Source organism: Trichoderma reesei (assembly GCF_000167675.1).
Source record: "Trichoderma reesei QM6a unplaced genomic scaffold TRIREscaffold_17, whole genome shotgun sequence".
In the NCBI taxonomy this organism is placed as follows: Eukaryota; Fungi; Ascomycota; class Sordariomycetes; order Hypocreales; family Hypocreaceae; genus Trichoderma; species Trichoderma reesei.
The window spans coordinates 176,682-200,959 of NW_006711164.1; the positions used below are offsets into that span (position 1 = coordinate 176,682).

General features: G+C 50.3%; 8 protein-coding genes across 8 annotated transcripts; 4 read left to right on the top strand and 4 right to left on the bottom strand.

Moving 5' to 3' along the window:
- Positions 1 to 190: 190 nt before the first annotated feature.
- On the bottom strand, positions 191 to 1,582 carry TRIREDRAFT_80125 (uncharacterized protein; the record flags this gene model as incomplete). Its single annotated transcript, XM_006967446.1, has 4 exons — positions 191 to 1,178; positions 1,239 to 1,381; positions 1,444 to 1,466; positions 1,524 to 1,582. 4 exons carry the CDS (start codon positions 1,580 to 1,582, stop codon positions 348 to 350), a joined length of 1,056 nt encoding a protein of 351 aa, XP_006967508.1. The 3' UTR covers positions 191 to 347.
- Positions 1,583 to 2,265: 683 nt separating this feature from the next.
- Positions 2,266 to 3,090, top strand: TRIREDRAFT_109724 (uncharacterized protein; the record flags this gene model as incomplete). The annotated part of the gene is made up of 1 exon (XM_006967336.1): positions 2,266 to 3,090. One exon carries the CDS (start codon positions 2,266 to 2,268, stop codon positions 3,088 to 3,090), a length of 825 nt encoding a protein of 274 aa, XP_006967398.1.
- Positions 3,091 to 4,006: 916 nt separating this feature from the next.
- Positions 4,007 to 6,805, top strand: TRIREDRAFT_109725 (uncharacterized protein; the record flags this gene model as incomplete). The annotated part of the gene is made up of 1 exon (XM_006967337.1): positions 4,007 to 6,805. The coding sequence occupies one exon, from the start codon at positions 4,007 to 4,009 to the stop codon at positions 6,803 to 6,805; it is 2,799 nt and encodes a 932-aa protein (XP_006967399.1).
- A 386-nt stretch (positions 6,806 to 7,191) lies between these two features.
- On the bottom strand, positions 7,192 to 8,651 carry TRIREDRAFT_109726 (uncharacterized protein; the record flags this gene model as incomplete). The annotated part of the gene is made up of 3 exons (XM_006967447.1): positions 7,192 to 8,196; positions 8,280 to 8,486; positions 8,586 to 8,651. The coding sequence occupies 3 exons, from the start codon at positions 8,649 to 8,651 to the stop codon at positions 7,192 to 7,194; spliced, it is 1,278 nt and encodes a 425-aa protein (XP_006967509.1).
- Positions 8,652 to 9,782: 1,131 nt separating this feature from the next.
- On the bottom strand, positions 9,783 to 11,722 carry TRIREDRAFT_122992 (glycosyltransferase family 31). Its single transcript, XM_006967448.1, has one exon. The coding sequence runs from the start codon at positions 11,528 to 11,530 to the stop codon at positions 9,998 to 10,000; it is 1,533 nt and encodes a 510-aa protein (XP_006967510.1). The 5' UTR covers positions 11,531 to 11,722; the 3' UTR covers positions 9,783 to 9,997.
- A 2,849-nt stretch (positions 11,723 to 14,571) lies between these two features.
- Positions 14,572 to 16,484, top strand: TRIREDRAFT_122993 (glycosyltransferase family 2; the record flags this gene model as incomplete). Its single annotated transcript, XM_006967338.2, has 2 exons — positions 14,572 to 15,113; positions 15,171 to 16,484. The coding sequence occupies exons 1-2, from the start codon at positions 14,610 to 14,612 to the stop codon at positions 16,482 to 16,484; spliced, it is 1,818 nt and encodes a 605-aa protein (XP_006967400.1). The 5' UTR covers positions 14,572 to 14,609.
- A 559-nt stretch (positions 16,485 to 17,043) lies between these two features.
- Positions 17,044 to 17,692, top strand: TRIREDRAFT_109729 (uncharacterized protein; the record flags this gene model as incomplete). The annotated part of the gene is made up of 2 exons (XM_006967339.1): positions 17,044 to 17,263; positions 17,511 to 17,692. The coding sequence occupies 2 exons, from the start codon at positions 17,044 to 17,046 to the stop codon at positions 17,690 to 17,692; spliced, it is 402 nt and encodes a 133-aa protein (XP_006967401.1).
- A 564-nt stretch (positions 17,693 to 18,256) lies between these two features.
- On the bottom strand, positions 18,257 to 20,163 carry TRIREDRAFT_122994 (uncharacterized protein; the record flags this gene model as incomplete). The annotated part of the gene is made up of 2 exons (XM_006967449.1): positions 18,742 to 20,163; positions 18,257 to 18,658 (listed from the first exon to the last, which is right to left on the bottom strand). The coding sequence occupies exons 1-2, from the start codon at positions 19,645 to 19,647 to the stop codon at positions 18,257 to 18,259; spliced, it is 1,308 nt and encodes a 435-aa protein (XP_006967511.1). The 5' UTR covers positions 19,648 to 20,163.
- Positions 20,164 to 24,278: the final 4,115 nt, after the last annotated feature.

Sequence of the window (24,278 nt, forward strand, 5' to 3'; positions counted from 1 at the left end):
CAATTCCTTGTCCTGTTTCACCATTTGTTGATTGCCGTGTTGCCACGACCCATGAATTTGCCCAAAAATTTACCTCCATATGCTCATCATCCGTACCGTACTACGTGTACCCAGGAAAATTCTAAAGACGAACGGAAAGGAAATAAAAATGAAAGATATAGTACCAAGCGAGATGAATAACCCGAAAAGAAGAACAGCAAAGAGAAACGAATTCGCAATTGGAGTCAATGTCCCAAGAGTCTTTGCACAAGGAAAAGCCGCCAAGCAAGAGGAACCAAAAGTAGCAGAACGGAGAACGGGAGGGGGGAAGGGTGAGAATTGTGTCGTATATAGTCGGAGGCAGCCTCTCAGTCTCGATCAAGCAGTGGTCTGTTATCCCAAGGCTCGTCAATGGCGCTAGTCTCGTCCTCGGCGGGAGTTGTTGTTTGCGTTTCGCCTTCCGTCCTGTACATAAAGTACTGGGCAAAGACGCAGAGATCCATCAGAAGGGTAATGGCGCTGCCAGCCAGCCAGCTGAGATTTACAAGGATATATCTGCCGTAACGCCGCCTTGCTTCTGCTGGCTCGCATGCCTCTTCCCCGCAGCGTGGCTCGTACACGACAATGGACAGAACGTACATTGTGTTTCCGAGACAGGCAAATAAGAAGAAGAGCATGCTCAGTCCTTCAGTTGTCTTGCGCCTCCAGTTGAGGATGAGCTGCGGCATTCGAGACGCAATGTAGAGCACCGCGCAGATGTACCCAAAGATCTGACCCAATGTGTTGAACTCAAGGGAGTTATCATCGTTCGAAGGCGGCCTCTCGCCAGTGGATGCCCTTTCGCCAAGGAACCAGCCAGCAACTCCAGCGCCGCACACCATGAGGATGACAACCGAGTTCCACATGACAGTCTGGAATGCCGTCGGCGGCGGTTGCGGAGTAGCCGGTGGCTCGAGGAGATGCGGCACTGCCGGCGAGAAGCCGGACCAGTCCGAACCGCGTCGGCCATGATGGTCTGGTCGGTTGAGGAGAGAAGTGTGTTCGTCTGCATGGGCCGAGGCCGAGGCTGTCGCGGGAGCGTTGCCGTTTGTCTTGGGCGGGGTTGGAGTCGGCTCGTCGCGCCACGTAAATCCGCGGTAGTAGAACAGCTGGCCGAGCAGTACAATGTCGGCAATGGTGTAGTATATCGCAAGGATTATCTGGAGGCAGACAAGTCAGCTTCCCGTCAAAGGTCACGCGAGCAATGGAGGCCAGCATACCATTGTGGGGAGAACTCCCTGCAGTACGGCGCCGAGGATATTGAAGACATCTCCCAGCAGCCACACGATGATGAATTGAACGGAGAGGGCATCGGCGCTACTCCGTTGGAAGTTTTGTATGATTTGCGGAGAAAATACAACGACTGGAGAAGAGTCAGTTGGGCCGCTCTCGCAAGCACTCTTGCACGACGACGACGTCACTCACCCCAGCAAGCGATGGATATGGATCTGTTGAGCGTGAAGGGTCAGCGATGAAATCGACAGATCAGAGTAAACAGAGCTTACCCGCAGATGCCTGAGATTGCCTCGACATCGAGGTTGAAGGTCTGCGTAGGAGGAGCCATGGTCGCTGGAGACATCAGAGAGGCTGGCTCTGCTGTGAGCTTTCCGGGCCGAAGTCGATGACGATTGCGCGCAATGCGGCGCCTCGCTGATGATAGGATTGAGTCGACGGTGATGCGAACGTTGGGGGATATTCAACTCGAGAGGATATCTCAGAGATGCCACTGGTATCTTCTCTGGCAAGGGAGAAGAAAACGAAGCATTGTCGAGTCAGTCGTTTTTGCGACTTGTCGCGGGCAAAACTTGGTTTCGGTACTTGGTCTCACAATTGCTAGAAGGAATTTCCTAATGCGGCTGCAGCTGGCACGTGCCCTTGAGCTTGGATTCTGGGCTGGTACTTTGCAAAGATGGAGATAGTACCTCCTACGTATTCAAGGAGAAATCGAACATGGATGCTTGCAAGTCACCAAAGGCAAAGACTGTCAGTGAAATGAGCTGATGCAAGCCAAGTCCGATCGATGTATGTAGTATCTCTACCTATGTACTTCAGGATTTCTGAGATTAGGCTCGTGATGTGGACCTTCAGGGTGTCTGCCTGGGTGGTACAAAGAAATGCAGTCTCCACGCTGCTGCAGAAGGCTTAGTCATCATGCCATCAGCTTGAACCTCATCTGCCAAGCATGAATCACATACCTGTTCCATCACATATTGTACGGCTGCTCTCCGAATCCAGCAAACCGCAAACATGCTCATCATCGGACTCACCGGGTCCATCGCGACCGGAAAATCAACCGTTGCATCACTCCTGGCGTCGCCACCTCACTCGCTGCCCATTGTCGACGCCGATGTCCTGGCTCGAGAGGTCGTCGAGCCCGGCACAAGAGGCTACCGTGCCATCGTTAGGCACTTTGGCCCCATGGCCCCTGACCTGCTTCTCCCAGTCTCGGACACCATGCCGGAGAATGGACCCAATGGCAAGGGGCGCCCTTTGAACAGGGCTGTCCTGGGGCGCCTGGTCTTTGGTGACGAGCCTCAGATGCAGCAGAACAGGGCGGTGCTCTCTGGGATCGTCCATCCAGCTGTACGGCTGGGCATGGTCAAGAAGGTGGCGTCGTGCTACTTGCAGGGCTATTGGGCAGTGGTGCTGGATGTGCCGCTTCTGTTTGAAAGCCGTCTCGACAGGTTCTGCGGGACGACAATGGTGGTTGCTGTGACTGAGCCGGAGACGCAGCTCAAGAGGCTGATGGACAGGAATCCAGACCTCAGTAGAGAAGATGCCGAAAATAGGGTCAAGAGTCAGATGGATGTGCGGCTCAAGGCGAAGAGATGCCTGTATGCGGGCGAGGGAAAGGGAGTGGTGCTTTGGAATGACGGATCCAAGGACGAGCTCAAGGCGGCTTTGGACGAGGAGATGCGCAAGCTGAAGGAGGCCAATCCAGCATGGTGGGCGTGGTTGATGCTGGGATTCCCGCCATTGGCAGTGGCATTGGCAAGCTGGAGGTTTTGGCAGAATGTCAGGGTGGAGAGACAGTGGAGGGAGATGCAGGAGAGAGAGGCGAAGTCATCTTGATCTAACCGTTATCTAGGAAACAAATAATGCGTAATGAATGACGAGAAAAAGGAATGTCGAAACAAGAATGCCCGAAGAAATGCACGCTGCCTAGGTTGAGATTCCCGACTGAACCAAATGACCATGATCAATCTAGGCAGCCTCTCCATTCTGACACGGCAGCGTTGCGTAGGCAAGCTGTCCGCAATAGCAGAGCGGTTGCTGTATAAGGCATATCGTAGATCTGACCCCATTCATCCAACAGCCATGACCTGCCCGGTGATTCTGCTCCGTCTCTGGGCTACCCGAGATGACTTTCACGCCTCCAGAAAAGCTCGGCTACAAAGAGATCCCCCTTGATTTGCATCAAAGACCGATGATAGTACCCCAAAAAGGTAGCAACTGCATCAGTTGAACAGAGACGAAACATACGGAAAAGGACTCTTGATCTTCAGCCTACCTAAGGCCAGAGGATCATATTAACAATTGGGAACACCTTGAAGGCACGTTTCACCCAGTACAGCAGCCTATGTAGGTAGGCGGTCAACTGTAAACGCACCTGGGCGACCATTGCGGGTGCCAGAAGCTTTTGGCAGGGCGGTCAGTTTGCCCACCAGCTGGAGCACCCACTTCAGTCTTCCTCACGCTTCCACCTCAGGTGCTTTCCCTTCTCACTACTCAGCGGACGAAATCACTCAGCTGCAGGACTCGAGGCTTGTGAGTCTCCTGTCAACCTTTCAAACTACTCCTTGCGGGAGTTTATGCGAGCTCTTCGTTTCAGTAGTCACGCTCACGTTCCCAACATTTCCAACAATTCCACCACTTTTTTTCTCTACGGCCACGACTCGGTCAAGTCGCCTCAGCTTCCTCCCATTACCAATGCAGTTTCACTCGAAATCACTTTGAGCAACAGTCTGCCGCCCCTGTTATCGCCGGCATGCCCAAAAAGCCCGGCCCCTCTCTCCTCTGCGAGTGGATGGTGGGAACAACCATCAAATCCGCTCTCGGCTCCCCTCCAAAACCTCAAAAGCCCAAGCAAAAAAAGCGCGACGTCATCAAACTTCAAGTCACTACGGATGACGAGTCTGGCGAGGATACCCTCACGGTGACCTATCCTCGACGTGAACGGCCGAGAGAAAAGGAGACGGAAGCGCCAGCGTCTGAGCCAGAACCAGAGCCTGAGCCCAAACCTGAGCCCACACCCGAGCCCAAGCCTGATCCCCAGCCCGAAGGTAAGCCAGAAGTGGTGGAAGTGGTGAAGAAAGTTCGATTCCAAAAAGAGGCCACTCCCGTCAAGTCTGCCATGAAGAAGAAAACGTCGGTCACATTCTGCGAGGAAGAAGAGACAACCTCGGAGTCCAGCGTGGACGCGAGTTCCAACTCTGGTTCCTCTGGACAGGCAACGCCTGAGGCCAGCTCATCCAATGGGAGCTCTGATGGCGAAACGTCGTCTGCAGGAGAATCTTCCTCCGACAGTTCTTCCGTTGCGGCTAAACCGTCCAAGCCGAAAAAGCTCACCAAGAAGAAGAAAGAAAAACCAGTCCAGAGTTCGGAGAGCGAAGCAGATTCTGAGCCTCATCCAACATGTGAATGCAAAGAATGCGCTTTAGCAAGAAAGAAGAAACAAGAGACTGCTTGCGAGAAGAACAAATGCAAGAAGAAGGGAAAACATGCAGTTCCTCAGAAGAAAGAACCAGAATCTGAGTCTGAGCCTGAGACCTCAGCCTCTGAAGCTCAGTCTTCGGCTGACGAGAAGCCCGTGTCAACAAAAACGTCCAACCAAAAGAAGAAAGGAGCAAAAATAGTTGAGATCTCTAGCAATGAGGGGGAGACCTCGGAGTCGGCAAAGGAATCTGAGACCGAATCTGAAGTGATTGTGAGGATCACTGCCGGCAAGAAGAAACTCGACACGACCTCTGGAAAGGCTGGAAAGTCTGGGAAAAAGGCAAACAATCCCAAGGAAGAGGGCAAGGAGAAACCCAAAGACAAAAAGGAACCTGAGGAAGCAAAGAAAGCGGAAGAGACAAAGAAGGTCGAAGAAGAGAAGAAGACAGAAGAAGCCGAGCCCGAGAGAACGTCGACTGACAAGGGCAAGGAAAGGGAAGTCGACGAGCCGCAGAAATCAGCAGCTGTTGATGGACAGAAGATGCACCAACCAGGAGGCTACCAGTATTCTCACTCTCGCCCACCGAACCTCATCGCCCCTATCCGGTCGGAGCTCATGCAGACGGAGCGTGTGGTTGAAACACAAGACGACCCTCCTCCCAACGCATACTACGATGCTCTACATGGCGTAGTTCGCGTGTACCACGGGTCTGTGTATGGACAAAACGGCCACCATATGTTTGCTGCTCGCGAAAACGCAGCCGGCCCCCCGCATCCTGCAAGTATGCCTCATTCTGCTGGAATGCCTCATCCAGCGCAGAATCCGTATTATCCTGGGTATAACAACGTCATGCCTATGCCACCTCCACAGCAACAACAACCACCTCACGGATACGAGCATGTTCCGATCACCCAAGGCATGCCGATGCCAAGTTGGAACGCAATGGTGCCACCTCCTGGTTACCCGCCGTATGCTTACCCAGGACCACCTCCAATGCCTGCCCCTTGGTACGAGAATCCATACAACAAACAAGGATACAGAAGCGCCTTCAGCATGTCCAATAGCGCAGGTGGTACGCCGGACAGGAAAAAGGGCAGTAAAGCACCGGAGCCAAACAACAATGTCATGCCGGAGCCGGCAAAGGTAGATACAACCCGAGAGAAGGTGCTCCGGTTTGTCGATCATGACAGTGCTAATACTGACCTGGTGAAGCCCAACCCATACTACAAGAAGCGACAGTCTCCTTTCAGCAACATGGGAAGCAACCGCTCGAATGGCAACGACAAGCCGCCGTCTCACTCCGGTAATTCGAACTGCTCCAAGAATAGCGGTGGCTCGCAACAGGGTCAAGACGGAGCTGGCAATTGGGATGCATTCTCCCGAAGGAGTGTTGGAGCATGGGCAAACAGCAGCGATCAAGGCGCTCCATGGGGAGGCAGCGGCAATGGTAGTGCCACTAATAATAACAACAACAACAACAACAACAACCAGGGAGGTTGTGATCAATGGGGTACTGGCGGCGGTGGCAATGACACCTGGAACACGAATAATGGCAACGACACCTGGAATACGACGAACAATGGCAACAATACTTGGGGCACGACGAACAACGGTGACACCTGGGGCACGACGACAAATAATTACAACAACGACGCATGGGGAACCACGAATAATAACAGCCAGTGGAACAGCACAGGAGCCGGTCAATGGGGAACTGGCAGTGGAAATGATCAGAACAATCAGGGAACTTGGGGCAACACTGACAACGCCAACAACGGCGGTACTTGGGGCGACAGCAATGCCAACAACCAGCAACAGACGAACGATAATAGCGGAAACGATGGTGGAGGACAAGGCCAGGATCAAGGCCAGAACACTTCTCCGACAGGAGGAAAGGATCCGACTCCCGCCATGGTAGACAACAACGTCATCCCCTCGTCCGCCGTGACGGGTCCGCCGGGTGAACACGAACAGTCGTCCAAGATGCCGGGAAGCTGGTGCTCGGATGATAATGGGCAGTCCGCGTTTGTGGACCCAACGTGGTCGTCGTATCAGCCTCCGTCTGCGGTGCCCGAATGGGCTGATCCCTCGATGGCGGCGAGCACGGGCGGTCAGGCGGACTTGTGGTGAGACAGATGTTGCGATGGTGAAGATATACAAGTCTTGATACTCTGAGAAGTTCTTTCGAGACTTGTTGATATCCGGCTGCAAGGCGTGGTCCCGCAAGGGCGAGAATAGGAGAAAAAAGAGCAGACATGCGGTGAGGTAATCAATTTGGTAACGGGGATCTTCATGGAACTCTATGGGTGGAGGGACTTTTTTCAGAGTTGAACATGGTTGACACGCTAAGTCTGGGTCTGTAGAGTAATAAGTAAAGGAAAGGAAAATAACGATGTGTTTTCATAAGAAAAAGACGATTTTTGGGAGCTATGACTAGGTAGGCGATGTGGTCTCCTCTCAGGGGCTATCTATTTGAGAAGCTGGTTTAGCAATGGAATATTTCCAAAGAGAGGCCTCTACATGTGATAATAATTTCTGCCGCGCCTCCAACGCGACTTTTTATATAGCTTCTTCAATGCCCCTAACTTGGCCTTCCTGCTCAGACGCTTCATCTCCCATATGGCGTTGATCATCTTGCTTTCGGCCCTCCAATCTCCATGACGCCTCCCTTTGCTCGCACGCTTGGCGTGCACCCACGGTGGGTGTTTCGAGGCGAAGAGTTCCAGGGCCATATCCAAGAAGCGTTCGGCTTGAGGCTCAGATATCTTGTCCGAATGGAAAACTTGATGCCACCCGTACCATTTATTGCCAATATACAGCCGAGGGAAGCGCTGATCACCAGGCATTCGAAATCCTCTGATCCAAGAACCACCGCTAAATATGCGGTCGGGCGCAGATGGTACAGGATTATCGCCATGCGTATCTTCTGTTCCGCTCTCTTTCAGCTTGCGCCGATTCTCACCAAGCGTCAGGATGGGCGTGCTTGCGATGGCAGCTCTGAGGCGGCTCCTGGGCAGTGGCAAACCGACCGCCGGCTTTCGATCACGCAACAGCTTCCATACTCTGGTCAGCGCCTCCTCGCCGGGTATGCTAAAGGATACGCTTTGTCTCTTCCAGCTATACGCGAACTGATCCAACGTTTCCCAGTAAAATTCTGCGCTCTCGGCCATGGAGCCAAAAACCAGCGCGCGGTCTCCTTTCCCACCCCGGAATGAGACTTCCTTGAGCTGCGGTAGTTGAGAGACAAAAGCTTCAAGAAATCTAGCTAGCATAACAGCCCATTGCGTCATTGAGTCTGCTTGAAAGAAGAGGTTATCGTTTTTGAAGACTTGCAGACCTGGGCAGAGTGAGGCGATGGCGAGGAGACGCTCGCTCGGCTTCCTGGCCTTGACGTCCCGGGTATCATAAGCGACTGGGCTAGATGAGATGGTGATGTTGCGGATTGCTTGTCGTCGAGAAGGAGTGATTGATGCGACATATGTGAGGCACTCGCGGCTTCCGGGGAATTGGAATTTGTTGAGCTGTATGACCCAAGGTAAGTATACTGCCTAATGACAAGATGCCTGATGGTGGAGTGAAGCATTCTAATAGAAAGCTAACGAACCTTGTAGAAGAGTAGATGAGCTTCCTGATCGGCGTAGAACAGCTTGCAAGTCTGCGTAATAGCATCCAGTTGGAGAGTCACGTTGGGCACACTTTTTGTCCAGTCCATACAGACGAATCTCTCTGTTGCTGCATACGTTGGAATGAGCACCGGAAACACTGAACCATTAGGCTTGACCACGAGAAGAGACCATATCTTGCAGCGAACCTGCAGCAAGCAAAGCAGGGATTGCTAGTTAGTGATGCTCTGAGAAACAGCCTATTCGCTATTGTTCGGGGCTTGGAAAGCGAAAGATCATCAACTTACTTCTGGAGGCAGCTTGGCAAATAGCGCATTGCCATCCTTCGATGGTTTACTCTGATATGGCGCCATGTCTACCAAGCGTTGGATTTGCAGGGAGTGTAGGAAAAAGACTCCCTTGAAACTCGTCTAGTAACAATGGTATGTACTTATGTTTGATTGATGAGGAGTGTTGGCGTCTCGTCGAGGGCCACGTAGACATATATGTCTTCATATGATGGGAAATCTCCTCGAGGAAAATGGATCTATTATGGTCGAAATGTCAGTAAATCTCAAATGAGCAAGCCAAATTCGGGTCTCTTACCTCGCATTCACCATGGACTTATATCACGGCCCCTTGATGAGTCTCTTGAAGATGCTGTTGTAATTCGTTTAAGCCGTTCTCAAGATCCACAAGAATTCTATCTGCTTCCAAGTTGACTGCTTGAGTCTGATCATGCCAAAGGCTGAACAAAGTCAAGAAGACTATTAGGCTGTCTTCTTCTCGACTAGAGGCTAAGCTTGGGCAGTGATTCAATTGTGTTGTAAGCGTGCTGTAAGTAGCTATCCTTGGATTGAAGATCAAATGGGAGAATCAGTGTTCGAGTGAAACGTTAAAGACACAGCCATGTAAGAGTCACTGTCGACGTCAAGGCAGCTTCCAGCCGACAGAGAGAAGCATGAAAACTGGATTCGAGCTTCGCAAGGAAACCTGCCAAGACCACGGTAATGACTGAGCTTGAGTGTCGGATACAGTTGAATGATTGTATCGCACAAGTACTTGCTCCGAGCTTCATTGCCCGTTCTTAGGTAGGCAAATGGATGGCAGCCATCGGATACTCGTCAGATAGGTAGGATGGAGAAGGGAAAGGAGGAACTTGAGAAGCTCCGGTCGAGAGAGGACTTATATCGAGCTCCCTCACCACCTTCCACTTTGTCATGACAAAAGCAGTGTACCTTAGATACCTACCTGAGGCAAGAAGCAGGAGTGCTCGTTTCATCGAGCAGGTGCATGCCTCGTCGCCGACTTCCTCAGCCTGAGGGGTCAACGAGATTAGGTAAGGTAGATAAGGCAAGAGAGAACACCACACAATTCACAGCTTCAAGAGATTCTCGCCCTCGTCATCTCAGTTTGATTCGGAAGACATCCTCACAATGGTAGGCTCACAAACACAATCATTGAACAAGAAAGCAGCGTGACGCAGCTTCACAGACATTACCCGTCCAACGCCTTGTCTCAAGTCCTAAATCCACGAGACGCCCAGCTTAAGAAACCATACATACATGATGGGTTGATAAAGAAAAGATTTGCCCCCCCCAAAAAAAAAGGCCACAGACGCTCCTCTATACCAGGTATGAAATCCAATACAATCCCATGATCATGCTCGTCAAGAACGCCCGCCACAATGAGCCGAGCAAACGCTAACTGCAGATACCTTTCAGCACTTCCACTCCTCCAATCGCTGCCACATCCACCCACTTGTGTGCTTCAGCGCCGTCTTCCTCTGGGACATGCCCGGCGCATAGCCCTGGCCCATGTACATCTTGTCGTCCATCTTGCACAGGTCCTCGACATAGTTCCATTGCATGCACTTGGTCCAGCCCTGACACGCCGCCTCGCAAGCCTGCACCGACTCCCAGGCGTTTGCCCACAGGGCCTCGTCGAACTTGCCGTTGTCGGCACCGGGCTTGGGAGCCCACTCTCGGTTGCCGGACGAAACTTCGAAGACGCCCGAGTAGTTGTCCCACCACTCGGCGTGCTGCTTGATGCTGGGCAGGATCATGGCGTTGAAGAAGTCGCGGTGCAGGAGCGGTCCCTTGCTCCAGTCCCAACTCTGCTCAAGTTCGTAATAGCGGGCGACGTCGCGGTTGTGCACCTTGTGCCACGACAGCAGCGGGCTGCACCAGTTGGCGCTGGCAAAGGCAAAGGCCCAGTGGACCAAGGGATTGAAGCCAAAGGTGAACTTGCCGTCGCCGCCGTTCTCGCCAAACTTGATGCCGTGCTTGCGCAGCGCGTGAGCAAGCACCTGGTCACCGCAGCAGTGGTCAGCCGTATACTGGTAGTATTCCTCCGTCAGGCTGCCGTTCCCGTTGCCCTGCTTGCCAAACGACTGCTCCCATGCTCCTCGCGACAGCGCAAACCCAGCACCACCGTGGGCGAAGATGACGTCCGACTTGGCCGCATAGCTGCCCAGGTAGTGCGGCTGAGTCCAGTCGAACTTGGCCAGGTAGCCCAGGACTCCAGGCAGGAAGATGTATGCATCGTCTTCCATATAGATGTACCACTTCGCCTTGGGCCAGTTGTCGCCAGCATGCTGTATCAGCGGAAGGAACTTGTACTTGTCGATGATCCAACCTCCCACGGGGCCCCATTCGTCGCCGTTGACTCCCGCGGCCTCGACATAATAGTTGTGGGCCGAATACTCCGGCTGCTGGCGGTAGACGTCAAAGTCGGGCTGGGCCTTTGCGGTGGATGACATGTTGGCCAGCACGTCAATGATCTTGTAGGGACCAATCTGCTCGGCCACGTCGGAGTAGATGGCGGTGTTGGCCAGGGGGATGCGGTGATGAGCGAGCGACGTGGTGAGGTGCACCAGCATGCGCTTCCACACGGTGGTGCCGCCAGTCTTGACAATCAGGAGGACGTCATCCGTCGACAGGCCATTGTACGAGATGGCCTTGCTGGGCGTCTGGCCCTCGTCTGCTGTCTGGTGACTGGAAGTTGGCGCGACATACTGGACCTCCTTGGCGGGCAACTCTGGCGCTTCCGTCTTTGGGGCTTTGTCGAGCTCAACCAGCTTCCGCTGGCCATCAGACATCTGCACCTCCTCTACCACGATGCCTTTCTGCTTTGCCTCTGGATTATACCCATAATTCTCCAGTGACGGGTCGATAAGGCAGTAGAAGAGCGTAAAACACACGGCGATGATGAGCGCTGGTATCAGCCGGTTGTTCTTGTACGTTACCAACATTGTGAGGCAATGCTGGTCCGCTCACTGGATCCCAGAAAGCAGATGCGTGCAGAGAGAAGCGAGAAGACGAAGAACGAAGAAAAAGACCCGATTGTGAGAAACGGGGTTGGAAGAGAAGGGGAGACAGAACGAGAGGACGACGAGTTCAGTCCCGCTGTCGATCTCGCGCCGGAAATGTCACGCCCGAGCCGGATCGTCAGTTATTCTGACGCTTCCCGTGTAAGTCCCAAAATTGCCTGTAAAAGGGGTCTGTGGCTTATTATGACTTCATCAACAGGCTGGGCAGGCCGAGAGAAAGGCTGCGAACTCGGGCTCGTGTCTGGCGACTGGTGCCTACGAAAAGACGAGATGAAAAACAGCCCCTTGAGCTCGCATGACTCCTGCTGCGCCAAGCCGTGAGCTGCTTGTACGAGCTGAACAGCGCCGAGACGCTGTACGAATCCCAAGCACGAGGTACGGAGCACCAAAGGAGCAGGAACCAATGCCTGTCTGCCTCATGACAGCCCCTGGCCGGCCCCAGGTGCACATTGCCAAAACGGGTAACTGCCGGACCAGGAATACTCAGCCCCTGGTTGGCGTGCGGCTAATGTGAAGAGAACGGCGCCGTTGTTAGAAGTCGGGTCCTCCGACCCATTCCCGGCTCTGACGGATATTCTGCTTGGTGTTTGGTTCCATTTTCTTCACGGTTTGCATCTTTACGCTCTTTGCCATAGTTGTGGACGTCAAGTATCTGTTGTGGCTCGTTCTTTTGTTCTTCTTCTGTCCCCCCCTTCCTCTTCCTGTCTATATTTCGTCATGCTGAATGCTGACAGATCTCTCAGTGGTTCTTTTACGGTCTGGTACGGGACGGGTGGCGGCGTCGGAGATTAAGCATTGCGTGTGGTTACACGCTCGTACGAGTAAGGTAAGGTTAACGTTACGACTAGTAGGAGTGGACCTGGCATCGGGAATCGTCTGCTTTTCGCTCGTCTGGAAGATATTCGACATGGGTCACACAGACGACGGCGCTGCACGACTTCGTATGGATGCACCAATGAATGCCTCGTTAGTCGACGACTTACACCGGCAGGATGAGGATCTTCCAGGCAGCTGGTGACTGTATACAAAGCTGCATCTTTGAGAACACAGCGTTTGTTGACGACGATGTTAAGTGAGTTGACGTGCAACAAGAAGCTGTTTGAGCTCAGAGGCTGATCAGGAGATACTGTCTGCAACTACATGTCTAGCAGAAGAGTCATCACGGCCCACGCGCCTGCAAGCTCACATCCTTTCTCCGAGGTGTCGTTTCCATCTTGGCCAAGTGTAAGCCAGGCCACCAACTTATCAATTTCTTCTTCGCCCTAATACTCAAACCGTGCAGGGTCGCTGTTTATTCCGCGGCAGGCATGGTTGCTCGCGGCGTACATAGCTGGCGAGTAGGAGGTCGAAAAAGCGCGGCCATGGTCAAGGGCTTCAACCGCAGTTTCGGTATCAAGAACGAATGTGCAGATCGAACTGCTACGCACTGACTTTGGCGACTTCATCTGTGATTCTGTAAGAACTATGGATCCTCCCGCAGCCTCTTCCGATAGATGGTGTCGATCACAAGCGCCGGCCACAGGAAAGGTTCTGAAGACAGCCAGGTCGAGTTATACACACAAGGTGCCATTCTTTCGATATCGCACGCTGATGTCCAAGCAGCAAGCTCTAGGAAACCCTTCGGTTGATTCAGATTCATAGCGTTTTGCGCATTGTCAACTCTCAAATACACACAGAATCAAGAAGCCTGGAGAGCAATAAGGGAGGGCAAGGATACAAATCCTTCCATTTGCATTTCCGAACCCACGAGTTGCCGGACGGCCAGAAAGGTCTTCGGTTCAAGTTTTTTCGCCCACCGACGATATTTTTGGGTCGAAACTAGCCCATCCGTGAATCCGTGATGCGAATCCTTCAACCACGCCCCCCTGTCTCTCTTCTCCCCCATGTGAGCATGGTCTATTCTGTACCGCGTGCGCTAGAGACAGCTCGAGCTAGCCCGCCCGTTTCTCGCCAAGGGGAGTGTGGACCAATGCGCGCTACTCTCGTGAAATTATACGGAGAGGCGGATTCAGTGACAAGGGCTGTGCTGATTCCTTGGCTCGCGGGAATAGTAGACGCGAAGGCGATAGCCGTTTGGTGAGAGCGAGGAAAATTTGACAGAAAGACGACGAGGGTGTGAAGGGAAGCCAGTAGGGCTGACGAGTGTATACGAGGAGCAGCAAAGAGAGACACGACGAGAGATTCGGTATCACAAAGGGAAGTACTAGAATGAAGTCTGGAGATCTTTTCGGTTGAGAAACTGGACACAACCATACACAACAGCGCGATCTCACAGTTTCCCGAGTACTGATGCAATCAGGTACCCATGACAACAAAGTCTTCCTTGTCAATCTCGGGCCTCGGAACTTTCCAAGTATCGAGAGCGCCACATGGCCGAATTAGCCAAAGTATTGCTCTCATGCCGTGTCACGACTGACAACACTATCTATACGACTTGCCTCGAAAGTCGGACATCCGCTGCTTCAGCTCGACGAACGCAATGCGATAGAAAGCAATAAGAAGGAAACACTTGGCATCCATCCTAATCACGAAGTAAGTCATCCAGCAAGCGGCTGAGCTTTCGTATCCATCCTTACCTTACCACCCACATGCAGTAGCCTCCGAAGAGATCCATGTGCCGTGCCAAGTAGGTAATAGCTAATAAAGGCAGAAGTTGACGGGACCTCTTTGGCTAGCCTGGACTTCACGAGGCCCATACCTAGCCTTTCCCCCCCTTTTTATTTACGTCTTTGCACCTTTGCGGCTCTTCTGCCTAACGAGCCAAGTCTTTTTATTCTTGTTTTTCTTTGCCGTTCTGCAGGGCTTTGGGAGATGTTAAAGGCCCAGCGGCGCTAACTTTTTGTTATCTATCTTGCTTGTTGCATTCTGCTCAACTGCCCACCATCTACTCAGTGTTGTAGTTGCCGCTCGTTACCTCATTCGCATCCCGTCTTCGTCCTACCACCTTGGTCAGCTGTTACTCCCAACCTCGAGGAAGATACACCCCTTCCCGCTGTTGACAATGATGGATCCATTCCATAATGGCTCCATTCCCATCGTCACAAAGGGCCGGCCCACGTCCTACCTACGCATGCTTCTCAATGTCGTCGGCTGCCTACTCCTTACCCCCGCCTACTGGGCCGTCAGCGTCCACTGCAGATACCCCGTCACCCTGGACCTCATCCTGACCATTGTCCTGACGGAGCTGAACCGGCTGGTAAACGAAGGCCGGAGACTGCAGTTTTACGAACAGGAGGAGCCGCCTGAACGGCCGCTGGCTTCTCCACGGGATGAGAGGAGCGATGACGGCTTTTACGATGAGAAGAAAGTTGGCTTCTCGGTGACGGAGATTGAGCCGCAGTCGAGACTGGACTCTATGGCCGCTGTGGTGGGATGGCGGGAGGATCCTGCCTTGTTTGCGAGGGCGCTGCAGAGTTACAAGAGCGCGAAGCATTGCATGTTCATGCTCGTTGGCATTGATGGAGATGAGGCTGCCGATCAGGACATGGTTGACGTCTTCAACTACGTAAGTATATCTTCTTCGAGGCACACGTGAGGGGAGAAGCGACTGACACGGCCACAGGTATATCCCACCCAGTCCAAGGTGATTCACGTCCCTCAGCCACTGGGCGAGGTGGCAGAGCAGTTCATCGCCAAGCACATCTCGGTGTGCAAGCAAAACGGCCAGCCGGTCAACCTGGACGAGTGCTACGAGATTGCCATGCGGCACTGCTTTCAGCTGGCGCGGACCATTCTGGAGCAGGAAAAGGTCGATCTGGCGAGCGTGCGACACCTGTGCCTCCGCCAGCGACACATGCACAAAAAGGGCGTCATGTTTACGACGTTTGTCTTTGCGCTCGTCATCGCCGACGTGCTGGGCGTCGAGTTCCTGTGGTCGTCGGACTCGGACACGCTCGTGTTCCCGGACTCGATACACAAGACGGTGGACGCCATCGCGCACGACCCGACGGTGGGCGGCGCCAGCTCGGGGCTGGTGGTGCACAACGGGTACGAGACGACGGTGACGAACCTGGCGGCGACGGTGTACTGGGGCGAGCTGTACCTGACGCGGTCGATGCCGGCGTTTACGGCGACGAGCGACTGCCAGAGCGGGCCGAGCACGGTGTTCCGGCTGGCGGCGATGCCGGCGATCCTGATCCCGTGGTACCTGCAGACGCTGATGGGCAAGCGCATGATCATCAACGAGGACCGGCACCTGACGACGAACCTGCTGCTGCGCGGCTGGGGCGTCGTCTTCGCGTCCGACGTGCTGGCGGCGACGGACACGCCGACGACGATGGCGCGCTGGCTCAAGCAGCAGGTCCGGTGGGCGCGGGCGACGCACATTGAGTCGCTGCTGCAGCCGCGCGTGTACCTGGTGACGCACCCGCTGCTCTTCTACAGCATGAGCAAGCGCGAGCTGGGCCCCGTCATCGCCTTTGTGGCGGCGCTGTGGTACTTCTTCACGGGCGAGCGGCTGATCCTGGTGTTTGTGTCGGACGTGCTGGTGCGCATCGCGGCCAGCGCGCTGTACAACCTGCTGCGCAACCCGCACCGGCTGGAGCGGGCGTCGCTGAAATGGATCGTGCCGGGCATGTTCTTCTACCACCTGCCGCTGCCGGCAGTGCACGTCTGGAGCCTGCTGACGCTGACGGCGGACGGCTGGGGCACGAGCATGCGCAACAGCAGCGAGCTGGCCAAGAAGGACAGCGCGCGGCAGGCCTGGTGGGAGACGGGCTTCTTCGTGGGCTGGATGGGCGTCGTGGCGGGCAGCGTTGCGCGGTGGCTGGCGACGCACTGGGCGATGCAGCGGCACGAGGTCTGGGGGGCCATGGCGGTGAGCTTTGCGGCGGCTGCGTTTGTTGCGTGGAGGTGCACCATCTACCAGCAGTCGTGATGAAGGGGGGGAGGTTAAGTTGAGGTGGTTGTTGAGGAGTTGAGGCAGAGTCTGATATAGACGGGCAGGGCGTACGTGATTAAAGATGGATGTTGGAGATATGGATGAATTACAGGCACAGATAATGACGGCTTTCACGAGCGGTAACGACTTGATAGACTAGAATAGACTTAATAGTATCATGAACATGACATGTGAATAGCAGATGCAGTGCAATCGGTGCAATTGACGACGGATCTTGTCATCTCATGCATGCAAGTTAAAGTGATGCGCGTGGGGGAAGACGCGTTAAGTGGTTCATCAAGACGCGACTTGGACGCGCTTGTATGGGCCAAGCCCACTTATGACATATGCAGCAGAGCTTTAGTGACACCAAAAGAAAAGCTGATCGGCTTCTCACCATCTCAATCCTCTCCTTCATTCCGCCCAAATCACTCCTCCCTCATACAACTCAACACCACTTAACCACTTATACTCACCCAAATTCATACATCGCCGACAACTCCCCAATTCCCAACCCTTACACTAGAACCAAGTCAACATCAAAAAATCGCCCAAAATGTCCAACATTCCCTCCCCCGAAACCCGCACCGCCATCTCCTCCAAACTCACAACCCTCATCCAAACCATCGAGTCAGACCCGGCCTTTGACCGCTCCTCGCCCAGCGGCCTCTTTCACATGTGGGATTTCGCAAAGAGGACGGAGTACATGCTTTCTGAGGTGGATAATATCAGACAGCCTGGTTATGAGTTTCGCCTGCCTGGGCAGATCAAGATCAGTAAGTCTTTTTTTTTTTTTTTTTTTGACCTTTCATCTCCTCCCTTTTTTCCGTTCGACTTGGATCCTGTTGTCCTTGTGTATTACACACACACACACACACACACATACGTGGACTTTCAATGGTTCTATGAGAGGTGTGTATGTATGTATGTGTGTCTGTGTGTGTGTGTGTGTGATATATGGGGCTTTGATGACGATTGTGTACATGATGCTTATTGTTGTTTGTGTATTCGAAAAATAAACAGCCGCAAGAGGAGATGCCGCCGCACAGCAACTCTTCAACGACGCCCTCACGCGCTCCATCACCCTCGACCAGCTCGTCTCCGGCCCGCCCATGATGCGCGCAATGATGGGCATGGCGGGCCCCGTTTCGCCCGAGATCCAGGCCGCGTCAAAGGCCGTCGTCGATGCCTTTAAGCAGCAGTAAAAAAAAAAAAATCCACCAAATCAACTGCTCTCTTTGGGATACCCAAGGGAAAATAAAAAGAGACACCAAGGCCCTTTGCATGTTATACCAAGTAAGGAATTCTCAGGCACCGACTTGGAGAGGACGAGGGGGGTGAGGGGGATAAGCAAGCAAATAGATACCATATTCGAAATGAAGGACTCAAAGATCAACATAAAACATTTCCCATTCCAGTTCCATTCGTCGCTCTGTGGCGAGTTGAGCGCCTCTTCTATGGAGAAAAAACCCGTCCATGAGCCAGATAACCACTAACGGAATACGATCCAACTCCCAAAATGAAGCAAATGTCATGCGACAGTGCCATCATACCCAAGATTTCGCCCAAAACAAACCGCAGTCCCATCCGTGGTGTCGCTATAATGTTGTATGCAATGGCTTCGCCAAAGCCTCAAGATGATGCAAGGAAATATGCGCCTCGCAGATGTATCGCCTGATCCCTTTACCGATCCTCATTTGATACGCTTCTGGGCGTAAACAGATGCCGGCAAGGACCCAAAGAAACCTCTCAAACGGTCGTGAAAATCATCATCGACTGCACGCATCTTGCCTGTCCCAACGCCCTCTTGTTCTCCCTCTCGCCAACCGTCGGCCAATGTTGCCAAAGCAGAGACAGGTGCAGAACAGCACGCTGAGGATCCAAATGCCCGCCTCGACAGTCTCCGGGCTCGCAATTCCGCCTAGTATCGTGGCTGCCGGCTCGGCGGACGGCTCGGCAGACGACACATTGTGCGTCTGCGTGACCAAGGTGGTTGACGGAGCCCGAATCACGTCGGGACTGACGCTCAGCAGAAACAGGGTCCCCGCGGCGCCGACAATCGTGGACACGACCAGCGCGGCCATGGTTCGGTCAATCAGCCACCAGAGAAAGATGTTGACCAGCGCCATGGCTACCGAGACCTGCGTGCTCGACGTCCACGCGAGGCGGCGCTGCGTTGGTCGTCACATGTCAGCACAAAACTGGTCGTACAAACTCCTCGAGATGGGGGGGTGACACGAGGCTTTTCACTCACCACGGCAAAGGCGACGCCGGCAAACACGCCAACTGCCCTCATTATTAGCGTCCAGTCCGTCTCCAGCTTGGCGGCGTCGTCCGGCAGCGACTCGTCAGAGTCCGCCTCGGGCTCCTGGTCCTGTTGGCGACCAAATATCCTGTCCCACTCGCCGTCCACCCACGGCTGCAGCGCGCCCATGGCAACGCCCGCCAATGCGAACCCCCACATGGCCGTGTACGAGCCGTTGTATCGTGGCATCCCGGTGCCGGCGTCGGACAGCTGAAGAAGACCCTGCTCCTGGTGCAGATGCGTGACGAGCACCCCGTATCCGGCCCCAAGCACAAACAGCACCAGGGCGCGCGAAGCCAGCCACGCCGCCCTGGACGCAGGACTAGGGGGCTGTTGCTGCTGGTGCTGTTGCTGCTGCTGCTGCCGTAGTCGACTCGCATCGGTGCTGGCATATGACTGCCGTCTTGACCGGTCGCGCATGAGCTCGTACGTGCCGCGGCTGAGGCTGTCTCGGCGCTTCACCGGAGACTCGGCGCCGGTCCCCCAGGGGCTGCGCAGCTCCTCGTCCTCGTCATCGTCGGCGCCATTGAAGACGTCTTCCTGATCCGAGCAGTCGTATATCCCCGCCAGCGTCGACGAATTGAGGTCCGCGACGGAGTCTGATTGGGCGAGGAGTCGGGGGGAGTCGGGGGGAGAGTCGTTGGAGGGCCGCGAGCCGACGAAGCCGGACTTGAGGAGGTCGCGGCGGAAGCGGTCGAGGAGGATCTCGTCGGCGAGGCGCTGCTCATCGTCGTCGCTGTCGTCGTCGTCCTTGGGGGGCGTTATGCTCTGCGGCGTGGAGCTCCTGAGGTCGAAGACAAAGGGCCGCCGGGGGATGGGTCGGAACAGGGGAGGGCCGTCGGCTGAGTCGCTCATGCTGGTGTTTTGTTTTGCGTAAGGTATTGGTTTTGATATAGGTAAATTCCGTCTCTTTTCTTTTGGTGTTTCCCTTCAACGTAATCAGGTGAAGCGAGTGTATCATGTGCGTCTAGCCAAGGCAAAAGACGGGGGAATCGAGGGAAAAAGACAAAAGAAAGAAGGAAAGAGAGAAAGTAGAAGAGTCTTCGTTCAGAGCTTGAGGGCAAGGGTTGCAAGGGAGACGAAGCCCAGAGTGCCGAGCCCGTGTTTTTTCGTCAACTGATCCGAGGCCCTGGATAAGCCGGCCAGCTCCACCGCTAAGGCTGGTAGCTGCAGCTGACGATCCAATGCAGTTCGTATGATTTGTGACGAGTTAACAGGAGAAGCAGAAGCAGAGACGCCGGGAGGCACACGAGCCGAATGGGCTGATTAAGCTTCAGGGCGGTGGACCCGCGGGAGAGGCCAGGCAGCGATCGGATGATGATGTTGTGTATGATGCGTGATGCAATGCGTGACGCTGTTTGAGCGATCAAGATCCGAGAGGAGCAAAGAGTCAGCGTTGCATTTTCAAATGTCACAAGCTAGGGAACGGGGGGAGTTCAATAGACGCCAGAGTGGGAATTGGAGCTCTCTTTTCTTTCTTTTTTCTTTCTTGTTCTTCTTTCTTTCTTTTTCTGCATCATGTGCTCATGTCCCGCACCACCCGAGTGGCACAGACAGAGACATTCGCTTCTGGCTTTTGGACTCCTTCATTTTCCTTTTACCCTTCTTCTCCCCCCTTTCAACAACCCTTGCTTGATTCTTTGATGCTTAACGACGACTAGTATGACATACCTTGAGCTCGGCTGCCGCTTTGCTGTTGGGTCGTGCTCCTTTTTTTTTTTTTTTTAACTCTGCGCTGCACATGCACACAGGGGTTGTCAAATAGCGGGCGGGCTATTAAAACGTCCGCGCTGATGCAGACGATTTGCAGCTGCTCCTTTTTTTTTTTTTCTTCTTGCCTTTTCCTGCTGGGGACAAGCGGAGATGTCCGTTTCGGCTGGATCCGATGAGATGTACTGTGCAGCAGCAGCTGGAGCAGTAGTACCCAAGCTGACAGAAAGAATTGCTGCACAAAGCAAAGAGGAAAAGGGGGAAGAGATGGAGGAAAGGGGAAAAGGGAAAAAAAGGGAATCAAAACGAGCTGGGAGGCAAAGAGTAAAGAGGGAAGGGGCGAGGGGAGCTTGGGGAGGCTGCTTTCGCTCTTTAATGGCATGGCATGGCAAGGCATGAATGACTTGAAACCTCGTCTCAGCCCAATCCGGCCTTTATTGGTACTTTGGGTTTTTGCCTCGATCTACAGTACATGCAGCATGTACAGAAGTGCATACTTTCGTACAGTGTTGGGACCGATGGCAGGAACGCAAGCGCATTCGTCCACAGAGCTTTGTGGTCATGCATATGCATGTAAGGTATTCTAGACATCAGCCAGAAATACCGGCCATGGACAGCTCCGGTTTAGGCCGTGATTCAACTCGGCTTGTTTGCAAGTACAGAAGCTTGCTAGATGCATAAAAAGGTTACTATCCTCAATTTAGTAGGGATTTGCAGCATAAAGTTAGGAAAAAATACCTTATTAATAATAAACCCTGCCTAACCCCTGGCATTAATATACTATACTAGCAGGGGCCATAAGCTTAACCTTTATAAGCTTAGTCGCTAAGAGTTATATAGAAATTCTGCTAATTTCTATTAATAATAAGTATAAAAAAAAATTATTTATACTTGCATTAGATAATATACTTACTGTTTTACTAGTTTTTATATATACTTAGCTAGAGCTTTTTATAATACTATAAATTTAATTACAGGCAATATAATAGGTATTAGCCAGCTAGTGCTAAATGCAGTAATTTAAAAATAGCGCTAGAATAGAGATAACCTTTATATAGCTATTTTTATATTAGCATTTATTACTTTAATAGTTAAGCCTGTTAATAACCTACCTGGCATTTTGCTTATAATTAATAAGGAGTTGGCTGCTGCTAATAATAAGGCTGCACTTATCTTAAAAGGAACTTCTATAGCTTTAAGGCAGTATTACCTTTAGCTCTTAGGCTTGCTAAATGCATTATTTATTACCCTTTTTTATATAAAAAAAGCTATATTTTTCTCCCTTTACTAGTGGCTATATACTAACAGCAGCATAACTAGAAACTGGTAGTAATTTATTAAATAAAAAGTAATAGTATTTTTATAGATTTATATATATAGTAAGCCATAGAGGAATATAGCATTGCGATTTTAAATAAGCTAAAGCATTATATTTTAAGTATTTTATAAACTAAAAGATCTTATGCAGTATTTATATATATATTTCATTTAGTAACTAAAAGTAATATACCTATTGCCAGCTATTAAGCTTAATACTAAATTCCTTATATTTAATAGTGTAATTAGGGCTATTAATAGCATACTTATTCTAGCCTATATCCTTAAAGTAAGGCAGCAGTAATTCTAGTTAAGGAAGAATAATATCTTATAGAATGTTTTTATAGCTATTACCTTTAATAGCCTATTTAGTTATATTATTACTAGTGCTAAGGGATTAATTAATAACTTATTATTACTGCAGTATATTTTAACTTTATTATTTAAATTACTAGAAGGATAATACTAGCTTAGTAATACTGGCTTTAGACTGTAGAAGGGCATTATTACATTATATAACTATAACACTTATTATTATTTATAAGACTAAGGAATAGCAGCTTAGCAGCCTTAAAATAAATAAGAACTCTTTAACTTATAGCATGCCTAGAAGAGGACTATTATTAAGTATATCTTTAGTTAATGTAAATGTAAATAGAAGATAATTTAATGCAGCGTAGCAGAATATAAATTACTAGACTAGATTAGGATTATATATACTATTACAGGCCTATTTAACTTTATTAAGCTTAAAGGGAGAATATTAAAGCAATACTATAAAGAGGAGCGACTTAGCTTAACTAAAAATAAATAGAATCTTATAGAATCTGCCTAGGAATATACTAATAAAGTTCTTATGCTATTAAATAGTAATAAAATGCAGAAGTATATTACTTTATAAGCCTAGAGGTATTATTAGCAGTATTTAGAAAAGGAAGAGGATAATACTAACTATTTTAATAATAAAAATAGCCTTAGCGGCAATAATAATAATAATAATAATAATAATAATAAGGTTAAGGTTATAGCAGCTATTTAAGGTTATTTTAGTGTTATATAGTATAAGGAGGGAGGGCAGTGTAAATATATTAGACTAGAAGATTAATAGTCTATTACTAAGTTATATTTTAAAGCTATTTATAACTTAATATTAAGATATTAAGAATCTAGTAGAAAATTAAGCACTACCTATATATCTTTTGCCTTTTTAAATAGTATTAAATTTTATATTAATAAATTTAGCTAATTTTTATAAATCTAGTGCATTAAATGGCTAATAAATAGCATCCCTTATTCCTTTATAAAAAGGAAGTAATCTTTAATTGCCTTTTTAAAGTCCTCTGCTTTAACAGTATGCTAATTATAAGTAATATAATAGTCTATTTACTGCTGCTGCTATAAATTATATACTATAAGCGCAGAAGTAAGCTTATAAAAGCTATTAGCTAATTCACTTAGCCTTAATGCCTTCTTCTTTTTCCTAGCTGTAAGGCTATTTGCCTTAACTGCTGCTAATAGCATTATTAATAATAATAATTATAATAGCCTAGCTAATGCTGCCTGCAGTATTAAAGGCACTAGATATCTTAATAGTAACAGCTGTAATAATAAAGATTGCTGTAGTAGTAATAAAGGCAGCAGCTGTATTAGTAGCAGCTGCATTAGCAGCAGCTGCATTAGCGGCGGTAATAGCATTACTAGCTGTAATAAGACTAATAGTTAACTAGCATCTTTATTATTACTGCTATTAAATAGTATTATAAGATTACTAACTTCCTTATTAGTAATAGGCTAAGTTATATTTTTATTTATATTTTTAGAAACCTTATAAATAATAGTACCTTCTAGGGCCCTAGGCTGGCTATCTTTAGTAAAGGCAGCCTTATTACTTACTTTTATAATATTCTCACCAGCAGGCAGGTTATTAAAAAAGATCTCTTACTATAAGTTAAATATTACCTTATTACTAATAAAAAGACTGGCTAATATAACTTAACGCCTTATTACACTATGCTATATAATAATAAGATCTTTATTTTACTTACTTATTAATAGCTTCCTAGTCTTTAAGTTATATATAGTGCCTAATATCTTTTTAGCTATAGTAAATACTTTTTAAAACTTTTTTAAATATTAGTACTTATTTTTAAGAGTTTTAGTCTTTTAGGGATGCCTTAGAAAGCGCTAAATTATATATAGAATGAGGGTTTAAATTCCTTCTTGCAGGTATACTTTTTTTATTAAATTTATAAGGCCATGCCGCTAGGCCTTAATAAGTAAGGAGAGGAAGAAGAGCGTTTATTTATTTAACTATTATATTACTATATTAAATAATAACCTAACTTATAATAATAGGATTACTAACGCTTAGCTTATAGTAACCTTAAAAATAGCTATATTGCTATATAAATTAAGGTATTTATAAACTGGAATAATAAGAATGCGTTAATTAAAGTTAA